Source organism: Leuciscus leuciscus (assembly GCF_965113295.1).
Source record: "Leuciscus leuciscus genome assembly, chromosome: 16".
Lineage (NCBI taxonomy): Eukaryota > Metazoa > Chordata > Actinopteri > Cypriniformes > Leuciscidae > Leuciscus > Leuciscus leuciscus.
In genome coordinates, this window is record NC_138740.1 from 16630195 (window position 1) to 16645155 (window position 14961).

General features: G+C 41.9%; 2 protein-coding genes across 2 annotated transcripts; one reads left to right on the forward strand and one right to left on the reverse strand.

Annotated features, from left to right (window-relative positions):
* The first annotated feature begins 5409 nt into the window (after window positions 1-5409).
* Window positions 5410-14569, forward strand: serpinf2a (serpin peptidase inhibitor, clade F (alpha-2 antiplasmin, pigment epithelium derived factor), member 2a). The gene is made up of 8 exons (XM_082140744.1): window positions 5410-5549; window positions 6578-6649; window positions 6787-6979; window positions 7235-7378; window positions 7475-7663; window positions 13159-13301; window positions 13423-13621; window positions 13793-14569. Exons 2-8 carry the CDS (start codon window positions 6593-6595, stop codon window positions 14236-14238), a joined length of 1371 nt encoding a protein of 456 aa, XP_081996870.1. The 5' UTR covers window positions 5410-5549; window positions 6578-6592; the 3' UTR covers window positions 14239-14569.
* Window positions 10163-13150, reverse strand: LOC309477483 (uncharacterized protein). The gene is made up of 2 exons (XM_082140743.1): window positions 11313-13150; window positions 10163-11234 (listed from the first exon to the last, which is right to left on the reverse strand). Exons 1-2 carry the CDS (start codon window positions 12362-12364, stop codon window positions 10781-10783), a joined length of 1506 nt encoding a protein of 501 aa, XP_081996869.1. The 5' UTR covers window positions 12365-13150; the 3' UTR covers window positions 10163-10780.
* Window positions 14570-14961: the final 392 nt, after the last annotated feature.

A 14961-nucleotide genomic window follows, 5' to 3' on the forward strand; every position in this document is an offset into this window, starting at 1 on the left:
TCATGATTGATATTTCTCACAAAGGTCTTTGAAAGTAAGGGAATACAGCCTGAATGAACTAAGTGAGATTGGATGGGGGAGCGCAAGGAGAAGCTCTTATCTGAGTAGAGTTGAATGACAGGGAGATAAACAGAGGGTACACTGCTGCCTTTGCCGAAACTCTACACAGAACCAGCAGGGAGTCAGACTCACAGACCTGCTGAGAGACTGACAATAGTTCTCTGTGAGAGGGAAAGGATGAAGTTTCCTTAAGTCAGTGAGTAGTGGGAAATCCTGATGAACCCAAGTTTTGTGTTTCAGGTGAACTTTTTGCTGTGGCAAGGCTGTAAAAACAATACAATAAAGTGAAACATCAATAACAAGACTGATCAGAACAGTCATAACAGGATTGTTTATTTATGATACAGCCAAATTATGTAATAAAAGAAAGTTAAAAGTGGTGGATCAAATTCGACTTTGGACAGTTTTGATTTATTCCCCAATGGTCACAAATGCATTCAAGGACATCTTCATGTTTTATAGATTTACAGCATGGAATTGTGAAATATTTAACAGAAAAAACAAAGACAATACAAAGTACACCATAATGTCAAATGAACACTAAACCAGATCCAAGTCTCTTTTGGGATACTGTTGCACAGCTTGGTGGAACAATTTGTTGGTCATTCTTCTTGTCAGTATTGTTCATCTGGTCTATAACTGGAACTTGTATAGTGTAGAAAGTTTTTTATACTCCTATTCAGTTCTAATTGGACTCAAATTAATTAACTCAGAAAATAGTATTGGATCTAAAACTGGAATTTGAAGTATTGGAATTAAATTGAACTAAAAATTTAAACTGAATATGTACCCAATAAATAAAAAAATTTAAAGTAGAAAAAGACCCAGTTAACAAAAATATGTTCTAAGAACGATTTATGTGCCCATGAAGATATACAAATTTTAAATTTCTCTAAATGTTCACATTTTTAGATGTAAAAAAAACCAAAAAACGTTAAGGGAACACTCCATCTTATCATTTCGGAAACATAATTTGAACTTTACTTTTGAATGTTCTCTGAATTTAAAAAATGTTTAACTAAATGTTTCAGGTAAAAATCTTCCATAAACGATGTTTGAGAACTCTTTGAAAACATTATTAAAGACCAGATAACTTTGAACAAAAATGTTGTTGACGTTACTGTAAGAAAATTTGTTTATAACTTTGAGAGAACCTTGCCACAAAGTTCTGAGAACGTTCCCTGTTAGCTAGGAGAGTTGGAAGGCTTTAAAGAATTCATAGCAGACCCGGTTCTATAATTGCATTAATCTTGCAATAATTGATCAGATTTTATTTAAAGTTATTGATTGAATTCAAAAGCAATTTTTGCAAATTCAGAATGATTCAATAAAAAGTATTTAACAGATTTAAAAAAAATACTTTCTCTAATGTGTCTTGAGCAAGAAAAATAAACTACTTAGTACGATGCGTCAACAGGCCGCGGTGGAATGTTGGGTTCAGAGGCTGGAGGCGGAGCAAGGGGATCCTCTGGTTTAGGCGGAGATGGTGGCCTGAAGCACCGAAGTGGATCCACACACTTCAATGCAGGAGATGAAGAGGGGCAGAAGGTACCAGAGGAGGCAGGGCTGAGGAACTGGCTGTTAGAGGAGGCGGGAGAGGGAGGGATCACAGGAGATACAGGGCTGGACGGAACCAGCGGGGTAACAGGCAGTTAGGGGCTGGACGGAACCAGCAGGGAAACAGGCAGATCAGGGTTGGAGGGAACCAGCGGGGGAAACAGGAGAGTCAGGTCTGGTCAGGACAAGTGGGGACAGGATAAACAGGGGAATTACCTCCTCAAACAATAGTCCAAAAAATGTTCCAGCACCTATCCCTGGGATCACGGTGGATGAGCTATCCCATCCACCGTGGTGAGGTTGTGGGCAGGGATTTCCTCCAAGCCCTCAAACTCCACAAACACTCCCTCGGCAGCACACAATGTAGCAGGCTCACGCACCTGGTCAGATACACCTTGTAGATCAGGCTCCGGGGCGACGACTCCTTCCGTCCTGTCTTAAGGCTCGGCCGACTGACGGCCGACGAGATTTCAGAGCGATCCAGGAGACGGCCATGATGGAGGCGATCCACGGTGGTATTGATGGAGGGAGGAGCCAAGGTGGAAATTTGAGCCTGACCAACTGAGGTGATGCAGGGAGATGGTGAGGCCCAGGCGACGTCCAATGGACCGAGAGACCCAGAGACGTCACTGGACCTGTAGACCAAGGCGGAGTACCAACAACGAGAGGCCGAGGTGGAGCCAGTGGGACGAAGGAATGAAGTAATAATGACGGTCCCAGATGGAGCCGAGGTGGCGAGGAGCCAGAGCGAAGCCAACTGGTCGACGGTCTAAGGTGGAGCTAAGGGCTCAGAGGGACGAGGTGAAGCTAGGGAATCCTCATGCCATGTCGGAGCTGGTGAGCCCAAGACGGATACGGGCATGGTGGAGCCGAATGGCTGAAGGAATACAGCAAAGGCGAGGCAGAGGGAATGGCTCGCTACAGTGGAGCGAACAGGAGAGGAAGGTTGGGTGTGAGACAGACTTGGGGATAGACAGGGATGATGGCGACGAAGACAACACTGTGCTGGACAGAACCAGTGGTGATAAAGAGACGTTAGTGCAGGAGCAGACCAGTGACAGAGAAGGTTCATTTGGGTGGCAGAGTGGGAAGAACTACCGCCATATTCCAGTCTATTATCCATTCTTCCTCATCCAGCTCCACTAAAACTCCCACAGGCAGGAATGAAATGTCCGGCTCACACACCTGGTTAGATGGGACCCTCAGGCATCTCTTTCGGGTCGGACTTTGCAGCTGGCACTGACTCCGTTACGGGCTTAGACTCAGGCATGATGTCCGTGGCAGGTAATGGCTGGGTCTCACGGTCTGCGGTGGGCTCTTGTTCCTTATCCGCAGTGGGTATGGTCACTGGGTCTGTCTCTGGGGTGATGATGGCTGGACGCTGGCGGCGGGATCCTCTTATACCTCGCCTACAGTAAAAAAAGATCAGTAGACCCAGAGGGTGAAGTTGATGTATTGATGAAGTTGAGCAGGAATTTACCCCTGGCATCACCAGCTGGATCTCGTCGTCCAGTCTGATACAAAACCCCTCCATGAGTGCGATGACATTGCAATGGGCAAGGAAGCTGACATCGACGAATTCCTCCACATACTCCTCCAGGTCTCTACCTCCATGAAACATAAAATTTGTGGCTCCGTTGGGTCTGTTGTAGTTCTCAATTGAAGCGACATTAATGGAGGAAAGATCCATCTTCATTTCTTTTATGGTCCAGTATTCTGTAACGTTGTAAGTCCGAAAATGAAGAGGAGAGGCAGAGAAAATCAAATATAAGTCCTTATATTTAAATAAAGTAAAACAAAGTAAACTCAGGTAATCCAATGGGAAGAAACAGTTACGAGATTGCGTGTAGAACACAACACACAAACAATATACCGGACACCTGAAAGGAGCACAAAGAGGAACTTAAATACACAGTGATAATGACAATGTAACAAACAGGTGTAATGATTGAATAAGTGTCCATGACAACTGATGACTGGCAGGAAACTAGGAGCACAGGAAACAGGTGACTGATAAATGCAAATTAAAAGTCAATGAAAACAAAACTAAACACACAGATTGTGACAACTTGTGACTGCAATATGCCGCTGAAATATTTTGCTAAGCATAACTGAGCAAAACTGAGCAAAACTATTCCATATTTCACTAGAAAACATATATTTTTCATGACCTGGAAATCACAATGTTAAAATTCCCTGATATTTCCAGGACCAGTGTATCACTGTATCAATGGTTTGGATGTTTTGACTATTGACTAGAGCACATTATGAGACAGCAGTCAGTTGCCATCCTGAGACGACAATATGTAATGTGTACAAGCATGTCTGTACTCTGTAAAAAATTTTTTTTTTTTTTTTTACGAAGTTATAAATAAAACAAAGAAGTCTTTTATCTTCAAAATAAATTCAAAAATATAATAATTCAACATGTAACTTGGTGGTTAACTGTAATAATTTTTTTTTTATAATAATAATATAAACAAGCAATTTCAGAATGACATTTTTTTGTGTGTGTGTTTGTGTACCTCAAGAGAGCCATATGCACACAGAGTCAGTCTGTCTTCTAGAGCATGCTTCTCAAACGAACCTGTCATGGGGACCCCCACCATTGCATATTTTGGATGTCTTCCTCATCAGAGCCAATTCAACTCTTGCAGACTGTATTAATGAGCTTATGAGTTCTTTTAGGTGTGTTAGATGAGGAAGAAATTCAAAATGTGCAGTGGTTATATACAGAGGATATATAGACACGGGTTCCCACAGTCTTCAGATATCTATTTGTTTAGCTGTGGCGCCCTCTAGACTCTTACGTAGTGCATAACATTTTCAATGTCCTCATTTTACTATTCTATCTAAAGCATCTAGCTAAATCACACAGCTATTGGGCATTAGTGCTATTGGACATAAGTTACACTACTGTTGCATGGTGGGTTCTGAAAGTGACCTGTTGATGAACACTGTTCATTTAAGCATCAATGACGAATCATTAAGATTCTCTCATTTATTTTGTATATTGTAATATTATATATTTTAAATGGTACAGAAATATATTTGTGATAATTTCAAGATCTTATTAATTGTCATCATTGATATAACTACCAAAAGTTATGAATATTTTTATAACCATTAATGACTTTTTGCAGGTTGAGGCCTTGTTCTAGATTAGTATGGTGGGCATTGAGTCTAACGGGGCGGGAGTAAGAATTCAAGGTTTTGTGTAGGTGGACCGCTACAGGGTACAGGGTACACTGGACAAATAAAGTCCATTTGAGGCTTTTGAAACTACTTGCAAACATTACAAATTCTAGTAGTACAATTGTGATAGGATTTAATAACATCCTGGAAACTTTGCAATAAATGGTTTGTCACTTTAAAGTATTAGATACATATAATTACACAAAACATTATCAAAGTTAGCTGGAGATAATCTATTTATATAATTTTGTTCATTAAATAATTGTTGTTTGTTTATTTTTAATGGTCAGGGAATTAATAAGTATTTTAGTGCATTAATTAACAAGTAGGCCTAATTTTGTTTGTTCATTCTTTTTCATATAATTGAAAAAAAAAAAAGGATTAATTTTAATATTGTTTATGTCCTTGGACACAACCTCATTTAACAAACAACTGAATTATTGTTATTTATTTATTTATTTATTTATTTATTTTATTTTATTTTTTGTGATATTACCGTTTTGGATTTCTATCATAAATTGAATACTTTTTATTTTGGTCGTGATTTGGTGGGCTCCTTGACCCAGGATCACATATATTAATATTTACATTTAAAACTAAATGGTGACAGAAGTCAGTGGATGATGAAACATTAACCAGCAGCACAGTGTCTGAGAGCATTCTACTCCAGTCATCTGTTCTGGATCTACATCATTCACTCTCCCTGTATTTATCACCACTTTCCTGTCAAAATCGTTGTAAGTTTATCTTTTTTTGTTAAATAAGTTGTCAATTGCCTAAAATTTTCATCGTCATCTGTCTCTTATTCATAAATAATATGAAACTCAGGCGTGCACGGTAGAAACAAGTTATGATAAATGTGTAAATCTGTTTTTGCATAGCAAATTTTGCTAAATTATCTCAAATCACTTCATTTTAAAATAATAATATATACATTATATAAATTAAATCATAAAGTGTCAACAAAAAGTTTAAAATTAGTATATTTTAAAGTGTAGCACGTGTAATTGTATGCTTTTTATGTGTTGACATGCAAATATTTTTGAAAACATCTTTTAATTTTATGAAGATATAGTCTAAGACAATTAACACTAAATTAAACATAAACAATGACACTTTTTAGAATTTTACAAGCAAACTGAAAACATAATATTTTATATTAAAATATATAGTATTATTTTATAGTATAAATATTATATTATTAAACATTTAGTACACTGCAGTAAATACCAGGATTTCCAGAAGTTTTACTGTTAAATCTGGCGTAGGCATTTTTCTATTTACTCTTGTGATGTGCTATGTGGGTTTTTGTCTCTGAGAAACTTTCAAAGGGTTGTCAAAAAACAACAACAGCAACAAAACTTGGCATGCAAATTGAACAATGGTAACAAGAAGCAAAATATGTATTTTACATCCACATTTCTAAAAACCTAAATAACTATAAATCTGTAATTACAAGAAATTACTAAATATATGCACAATGCATGTTGCTATTTCACAATAAACATTCTTGGTATACAGTTGTTGTTTAGTAAATCTTTTTAAATTCTTTTGTATCCTTTTTGTAAAAGTTTAATGTTACATTACAATGTATGGTGTGAGATCTTTACCTTTGTACATATTTGGCTGTCCCTGGATACTTTGTGTAGAGCTGGAATCACATACAATGATGTTCTAATGACATACTGTGCAATAGCATGTTACTAATTATTGTGGTGTAAAAACATCTGAAGATATCTGATCTGATCTGTTCTGTGTCTTCCAGACCAAAAGTAAGAACATGAAGCACTGTCTTTTAGTGCTTATATTGCTCTGTTTCTTTAGGTTTGGACTGATGGTAAGAAACTCTCTGAGATATTAAATTATTCGCCAAATCTTCCTCATCCACATTGTTTGTTTCAAAATTTCTGCTCTAGTTCTTTTAAAAAGCACACAGTCTTTTTACAATATTTTCTGGCCCTCTCTTCAATCCAGGCTTCTAATGAAACAGACGTTGGCAAAGTGAATTGCAATGATGTCTTAAGCCTGGAGGCTCAACGAGCAGTTGGTGGTGCAGTGGCTAAACTAGGATTGGCACTTTTAGAAAAACTACAGCCTGTGTCTGAGCAACCGAATATAATCATATCACCTCTGAGTATTTCTCTTGCACTTGCTGAGCTTGCTTTAGGTGAGCATACACAAACACAAACAAATCATTGCCAACCATGCAAAGGGTGATTTTATACATTTTATGTTGTTTTTATGTGTGTGTATGTGTGTGTGTGTGTGTGTGTGTGTGTGTGTGTGTGTGTGTGTGTGTGTGTGTGTGTGTGTGTGTGTGTGTGTGTGTGTGTGTGTCGGTGTGTGTGTGTGTGTGTGTGTGTGTGTGTGTGTGTGTGTGTGTGTGTGTGTTTGTGTGTGTGTATTCATTTAAACATTTTAGGTGCAAGGAACAAGACAGAAGAGAAGTTGTTGGAAATCCTTCAGGCAAAAGAGCTGCCGAATTTTCATGAAACCTTAAGCTGTCTCCAAGAACAACTAACTGCCAAGGCTGTCAAAATGGCTTCTCGTCTCTACCTCATACCAGGTGAAAAACTGATGGTTTGATCAAGCTAAACCTGACATTACTGGAAGGTTACTTGTGGTTTTTGTAGATTCTGTAGTTGCTTTTGTCTTTGAAAAGGTTTTAGGGTGAACCAGGACTTTGTTGACAGAGCTTTGAACCTGTACAAATCCGAACCTGCACATCTGACCTCCATTGAAGAAGTCAATCGTTGGGTGGAGGAAGCCACCAAAGGTCACATAACCAACTTTATGTCCAGTCTTCCACCTAATGTTGCTATAATGTTGATTAACGCCATTCATTTTAAAGGTTGGTCTGCATTTAAGTTTTCACAAATAAGATAAAGCATAACAGAGGGATCAATAACATAATGCTCATTATTGTCCGGATTTATTAATTTATTATTATTATTAGAAATACATTAAAAATAAATACAGTGACTTGAATACACATTTTCTATGATGAGCATGTTTTTAATTTCAGGGTTAAAATTAAAAGTATTTTTTTGGAGAATGTAAAATATCAGGGTGATACAACTGTCCTGATATCATAATGAAGAAAAGACCTCTTTAAAATAATGAAATTCTTGAAAAGAAACCTTATAGTAGTTTTATAAAATTATTATTTGTTGTTATTATTAATACTTCTCAAAACTTATGATACGTATGAAGTAATACGTCATTGTATAAAATAATACTTTTAAAAATATTTTTCGAAAATGATTAAAATGTGTACACTCACATGTATTCAAGGTGTAAGGAAAACATGTTCCCTTTGAGGGATCTTAGACGCTGCGTCATTGCATTGATGCTATGGGAACGCCTTAAGTGTGCACCGGTGTCTGAAGCAAGTGTGAAATCACTCCAAAACTATTGGCTTACAGAGGTCAGGTGAGAAAGCGTAGCGAACCATCAAAACCATTAAAGGGCAAGTACGTCACGAATGAGAGTCAGACATCTGTGCCCCATGCAAAAGATCGTAACTTCGTTTTTGGTCGAAAATTTGTTCTTTATATTTTTGCCACATTCAAGACCTCCTTTATCATGTGGATGAGTATCTTGAATCAATTCCGTTGTTTTTTCGAGAAAATAATTAGTTGTCTTAACAGTAACTTCCAAAAGCCCATGAGAAACCAAGGCAGAACACCGTAACATCAGTCACCACTCTTTGGCTTTGTTTTGGAACGCTCAAATTGAGTTACGGTACTCTGCCTTTGTTTAACCGCGCGTCAATATGAAGTTACTGTGCCGGTGTTCTATCAAATAATGCTACCTACCAGATTGTACGGTGTTCTGCCTTTGTTTTACTGTCCATGAAAATTTTAATTACGGTGTAGCCTGTGTACTTTGTACAGCTGCCACCAGTCCCTCTAACTTCTGATGTCCTCAGAGCTTTGTCCTGCACAAATGCGGTCAGAACATTTAGTATAGTCTGAAACCGCTCCATCGACAAACGTGTGATATCGATCGCGAAGGATTATGCAGTGTTGACAGAAAAATGTTACACATGCCATAGCAGATGAATACAACAAAGAACTAAAGCCCCGCCTCACCCAGGTCGGATACCGGACCTGGTTGAAACACTCATGCATCTAGCTGGCAGAGAGCCAAAACTTCGCCGGTGCCTTCAGCACCGCCCTAAACACAGTCGAGCCAACGCTGGACTAATATATCTATGGCGGTATTTTGTCATGTTAAATGTATTAATAATGCCATCAGAATACAACCAAAACACAGGGTAGCAATAAGTAGATGGCTATAAATAATTGTAAATCATACAAAATAAATGCCATGATCACTAGATTTTATACAGGTGTTACTATAATGATTTTGTTAATGGTGATCAGCAACCAAATATTGATAATGTGGAAGTTACTGCCTTTCGCCTTGACATGACTTCTCACTTTTTGCTGACAATACAAAGGCAGAGTACAGTAACTTTAAAATACTGGTCAAAAGTCAAGTTTGAGCTCAAGATTTTTTCATGTATATAATTTTCATTACTAAAACATCTATTTGCCAGATTTCCAGTGTCCTACCTATAATTACTTTGGCGGGACAACTAAAAATCTTTAAAGTCATTTTTCTCAGTTCCACACTCTAGCGAGTTAAGGTCTTTTGCCTTTGTAGGGCAGCATGGTTCGGGTTCCATGTTTACAGAAGCAGTGCGGTGGCTTTGATTACGAGGATTGCAGGTTGAATTGGTTAAGCTGAGCTTGAGACAGGTGTTCCCCTTTCTTTTGCTCTGTCTCCCAACTCTGCAAATTCATCCATCCATCCATCCATCCATCCATCTTCTTCCGCTTATCCGGGGCCGGGTTGCGGGGGCAGCAGTCTAAGCAGGGATGCCCAGACTTCCCTCTCCCTAGACACTTCCTCCAGCTCCTCCGGGGGGACACCGAGGCGTTCCCAGGCCAGCCGGGAGACATAGTCCCTCCAGCGTGTCCTAGGTCTTCCCCGGGGCCTCCTCCCGGTGGGACATGCCCAGAACACCTTCCCGGGAAGGCGTCCAGGAGGCATCTGCAAAAGATACCCGAGCCCCCTCAGCTGGCCCCTCTCGATGTGGAGGAGCAGCGGCTCTACTTTGAGCTCCTCCCGAGTGACCGAGCTCCTCACCCTATCTCTAAGGGATCGCCCAGCCACCCTGCGGAGAAAGCTCATTTCGGCCGCCTGTATCCGGGATCTTGTCCTTTCGGTCATGACCCACAGCTCATGTCCATAGGTGAGAGTAGGAACGTAGATTGACCGGTAAATCGAGAGCTTCACCTTGCGGCTCAGCTCTTTCTTCACCACTACATCGACTGCATTACTGCAGAAGCTGCACTGATCCGTCTGTCAATCTCCCGTTCCATCCTTCCCTCACTCGAGAACAAGAACCCAAGATACTTGAACTCCTCCACTTGAGGCAGGAACTCTCCACCAACCTGAAGTGGGCAAGCCACCCTTTTCCGACTGAGAACCATGGCCTCGGATTTGGAGGAACTGATTCTCATCCCAGCCGCTTCACACTCGGTTGCAAACTGTCCCAGTGCATTCTGAAGGTCCTGGTCTGATGGGGTCAGCATGACAACATCATCCGCAAAGAGCAGAGATGAAATCATGTGATCCCTAAACCTGACACCCTCCGGCCCCTGGCTGCGCCTAGAAATTCTGTCCATGAAAATGATGAACAGAACCGGCGACAAAGGGCAACATGCACCGGGAACAAGTCTGACTTACTGCCGGCAATGCGAACCAAGCTCCTGCTCCGGTCATACAGGGACCGGATAGCCCTTAGCAAAGGGCCCCGGACCCCATACTCCCAGAGCACCCTCCACAGGATGTCGCGAGGGACACAGTCGAATGCCTTCTCCAAGTCCACAAAGCACATGTGGATTGGTTGGGCAAACTCCCATGAACCCTCCAGCACCCTGGAGAGGGTATAGAGCTAGTCCAGTGTTCCACGACCGGGACGAAAACCGTACTGTTCCTCCTGAATCCGAGGTTCTACTATCGGCCGTGTTCTCCTCTCCAGTACCCTGGCATAGACTTTCTTAAGACCCTTCTTAAAAAGAGGGACCACCACCCCGGTCTGCCATTCCAAAGGCACTGTCCCCGACCGCCACACGATGTTGCAGAGGCGTGTCAGCCAAGACAGCCCCACAACATCCAGAGACTTGAGGTACTCGGGGCGGATCTCATCCACCCCCGGTGCCTTGCCACAGAGGAGTTTCTTAACTACCTCAGTGACTTCAGCTTGGGTGATGGACGAGTCCACTTCCGAGCCCTCAGCCTCTGCTTCCTCAATGGAAGACGTGTCGGTGGGATTGAGGAGATCCTCGAAGTATTCCTTCCACCGTCCGATGACATCCCCGGTCGAGGTCAACAGCTGCCCACCTCCACTGAAAACAGCATTGGTAGGGCACTGCTTCCCTCTCCTGAGGCGCCGAACGGTTTGCCAGAATCTCTTCGAGGCCAACCGGTAGTCCTTCTCCATGGCCTCACCGAACTCCTCCCAAACCCGATTTTTTGCCTCCACAACCACCCGGGCTGCCGTCCACTTGGCCTGTCGGTACCCGTCAGCTGCCTCAGGATTCCCACAAGCCAGCCAGGCTCGATAGGACTCCTTTTTCAGCTTTACGGCATCCCTTACTTCCGGTGTCCACCACCGGGTTCGGGGATTGCCGCCTCGACAGGCACCGGAGACCAGGTGGTGATCAGTTGACAGCTCCGCCCCTCTCTTCACCCGAGTGTCCAAGACATACGGCCGGAGGTCAGATGAAACGACCACAAAGTCGATCAATGACCTCCGGCCTAGGGTGTCCTGGTGCCATGTGCACTGATGGACACCCTTATGCTTGAACATGGTGTTTGTTATGGACAAGCTGTAACTAGCACAGAAATCCAATAACAGAACACCACTCGGGATCAGATCAGGGGGGCCGTTCCTCCCAATCACGCCCCTCCAGGTGTCACTGTCGCCGCCCACGTGGGCATTGAAGTCCCCCAGTAGAACGACGGAGTCCCCGGTCGGAGCACTTTCCAGCACCCCTCCCAGAGACCCCAAGAAGGCCGGGTACTCTACACTGCCGTTTGGCCCATAGACGCACACGACCCTCTCGTCCACCGGGGTGAACTCCAACACATGGCGGCTGAGCTGGGGGGCTATAAGCAAACCCACACCAGCCCGCCGCCTCTCACCATGGGCAACTCCAGAGTGGTAAAGAGTCCATCCTCTCTCAAGGAGTGTGGTTCCAGAGCCCAAGCCGTGTGTGGAGGTGATCCCGACTATCTCTAGTCGGTACCTCTCAACCTCACGCACAATCTCAGGCTCCTTCCCCGCCAGAAAGGTGACGTTCCACGTCCCTAGAGCTAGTTTCCGTGTCCAGGGATCGGGATGTCGAGGCCCCCGCCTTCGACTGCTGCCTGATCCACTACGCACCGGCCCCTTACCGTCCCTCCTGTAGGTGGTGAGCCCGCGGGAGGGCGGCCCCACGTCGCTCCTTCGGGCTGAGCCCAGCCGGACCCCCATTGGCAAAAGGTGGTCTTTGCGAGAAGTTTGTGCTGTGGCAAACCACACAGGTTTTATAGTGTGGATGTGAATGCGACCCCAGGATCTCAAGTCTTTTAGTGCTGATTCTTCCTGTAATGACAGTTTTGTGCTTGTGCACACTTTTCATAACCTGGGGTGCAGGCATCCTCTTACTATGATGGCATTGGTATTAATGTTCCCAAATCGTAAATGTAATGATGCAGCATCGAAGTTCTCTTTGAAAGGGAATCTAAGGGTATGTAACCCGGTTCCCTGAGATGGGAATGAGACGCTGCATCCTGTTGCCATTTTTCAAATACGCCTGCGTGGCTTATTCAGACAATTAGAGTCTGGGGAATCCATGACGTAGATGCGCTTTTATGGTCTTGCACTATGCTTTGTCACCTGACCTCCATCAGTCAATAGGATTTGAATGATTTCAAACATGCTTCAGACCCCGGCTCATGCTGAAGCCGCTCCCATAGTGCCAACGCAATGACACAGTGTCTTGTTCCCATCTCAGGAACCATTATTCCTATAAAAGACATTATTACTTTTTACCTTGATGCTTACACCACATAACATTTTACAGTCATTAAAGTTTTACTTTTTATAAGTTTTTAAAAGCCAAATGAAACAATGTCTGAGAAAATGACAGATGTTTTATTTAGATTTTTAAAAGATTTTTTTTTTTTTTAAAGATACTATTATTATTCATTTACCCCATAAATTAAAAAGAAGTAAGTGGAAATGTAGGAGAAGGAATTCAGCTTCGTGCATGTCTTTTCTCTTAGGAGAGTGGCAATCCCGCTTTGATTCCAAGTTCACTGTAAAGGATATCTTTTACATTGACAAAAAAACCTCTGTAAAAGTGGACATGATGATGGGATCCAAATATCCACTCAGCATGTTTGTAGATAGAAAAGACGGCACACAGGTAATCTAGCTGTTTTTTTTTATTTTGTATCGTAATTGGAATGGATCAGTATTTTGTTTTAAATTTAGCCAAAAGCCTGTAAATAGAGAATTTTGATTTGGCATATTCATACTGCTTTTAGGTTGCAAGGTTTCCTTTTCAAGGAAATATGAGTCTTCTGGTGGTAATGCCAATGCATGGAAATCTGTCAAACGCGGCTGCCAAGCTCAACATATCGGGCATGTATAAACAGTTTCAAAGCGAGAAGTCCATGCATGTGAAACTACCCAAATTCAAACTTGAGTTCAAGCAGGATCTGCAACAAGCACTCACAAGCATGGGTAAGATAAAAAAAGAGCTAAATCTACATGTTCTCGATTGAGATTTGGTGAAATCTGCCCTTATAAGGCGATGTCCTTTGGTCTACATGAAGTCGATCAATGTTGTTGTGAAGTGAGGGTTAATAATTCAGTAAAACAGAACTGTCACCCACACTCATCTATTTCATTTAGGTCTGGGTTTGCTGTTTACTGGGCCTGATTTATCCAGAATCTCACCAGGTGCATTAGTGGTTTCGGGAGTACAACATGCCTCAAGCATGGAGCTGAGCGAGGAGGGGGCTGAAGCTTCAGCTGCGACCGCTGTCACTCTAGTACGTACCGTTCCTACTTTTGCAGTCAACATGCCGTTCATCTTCGCACTGGTGGATGATGCCTCTTACACGCCTCTCTTCCTGGGTATTGTTACCAACCCTAACCCTGGAGCAACAATGGAACAAAGTGATGACCCAAAAACTGAAACTGAAAGCAGCATGAAGCCAAGCAAAGTGCCCCTGAGCGATGGGACACTAAATGATGGTCCACATAGGGAAAATATGCTAAGTTACATGCTAAATATGTGGAAGGACACAGTTCCTCAGCAGTTCCTTGGACATCAGGAGATGGAGGATGGGAACTAATGAGAGGACGGATCTGTCCATATTACAGATCATATTTTGACAACTGTAATGTGAAATGCAGGGTGTTGCTGTTCATGGCCTGCTCTATGATTGATGGATGCCATTTTGAGTTTGAATGAAAAATGTGGCTGTTCAATGGCATCTACCCTGACTAAGGTTTATGTAAGGGATAATGTATAGTCAGTCGGTCACTACTGCAAAATAACCTCAGACAGGGTGATCAGGAGCCCAACATGGGTTCATTTTGCAATAATGATCGATTGACTACATTTTCTCAGGTATTGCATGGCTATTTGCCAAATAAAATAAATATATGGACATGAAAAATTGATTGAGTTGAAATTATTTTATAGTGTGTTGACGCTGGCAAACGGCCATTATTTTGAAATATTTTTCCACTAGTGCCACAACTGACCAATCAGAATCAAGTATTCTAGGGACCTGTGTAAATGCATCTCAACCTGGTATAACCCAATCCCCCTCTAATTATTAAACGTGCAGATAAACAATTGCACATATAATTACATTGCTATAAAGCTAAATTACAAAACTATCCAAAATAAATGTAGGCCTAGTAATCGAAGTCTGTTTCTCAGTACATTATTTCTTTTATAACAAAATGCTAAAAATAAACGAAACAAGAGTTTTTTTTTCTAATGCTTAAGTAAATGGTTCTGTATTATGACCTGTATAAAAGTAATAACTTACTTAATCTAAAAAAAA

Coding starts and splice junctions, on each gene's coding strand:
- LOC309477483 (XM_082140743.1), bottom strand. CDS start 12,364: ATGGGGGTCCGGCTGGGCTCAGCCCGAAGGAGCGACGTGGGGCCGCCC. Junction 11,235..11,312: donor GCCATGGAGAAGGACTACCG/GTTGGCCTCGAA, acceptor TGCTGTTTTCAG/TGGAGGTGGGCAGCTGTTGA.
- serpinf2a (XM_082140744.1), top strand. CDS start 6,593: ATGAAGCACTGTCTTTTAGTGCTTATATTGCTCTGTTTCTTTAGGTTT. Junction 6,650..6,786: donor TCTTTAGGTTTGGACTGATG/GTAAGAAACTCT, acceptor TCTTCAATCCAG/GCTTCTAATGAAACAGACGT. Junction 7,379..7,474: donor TCGTCTCTACCTCATACCAG/GTGAAAAACTGA, acceptor GTCTTTGAAAAG/GTTTTAGGGTGAACCAGGAC.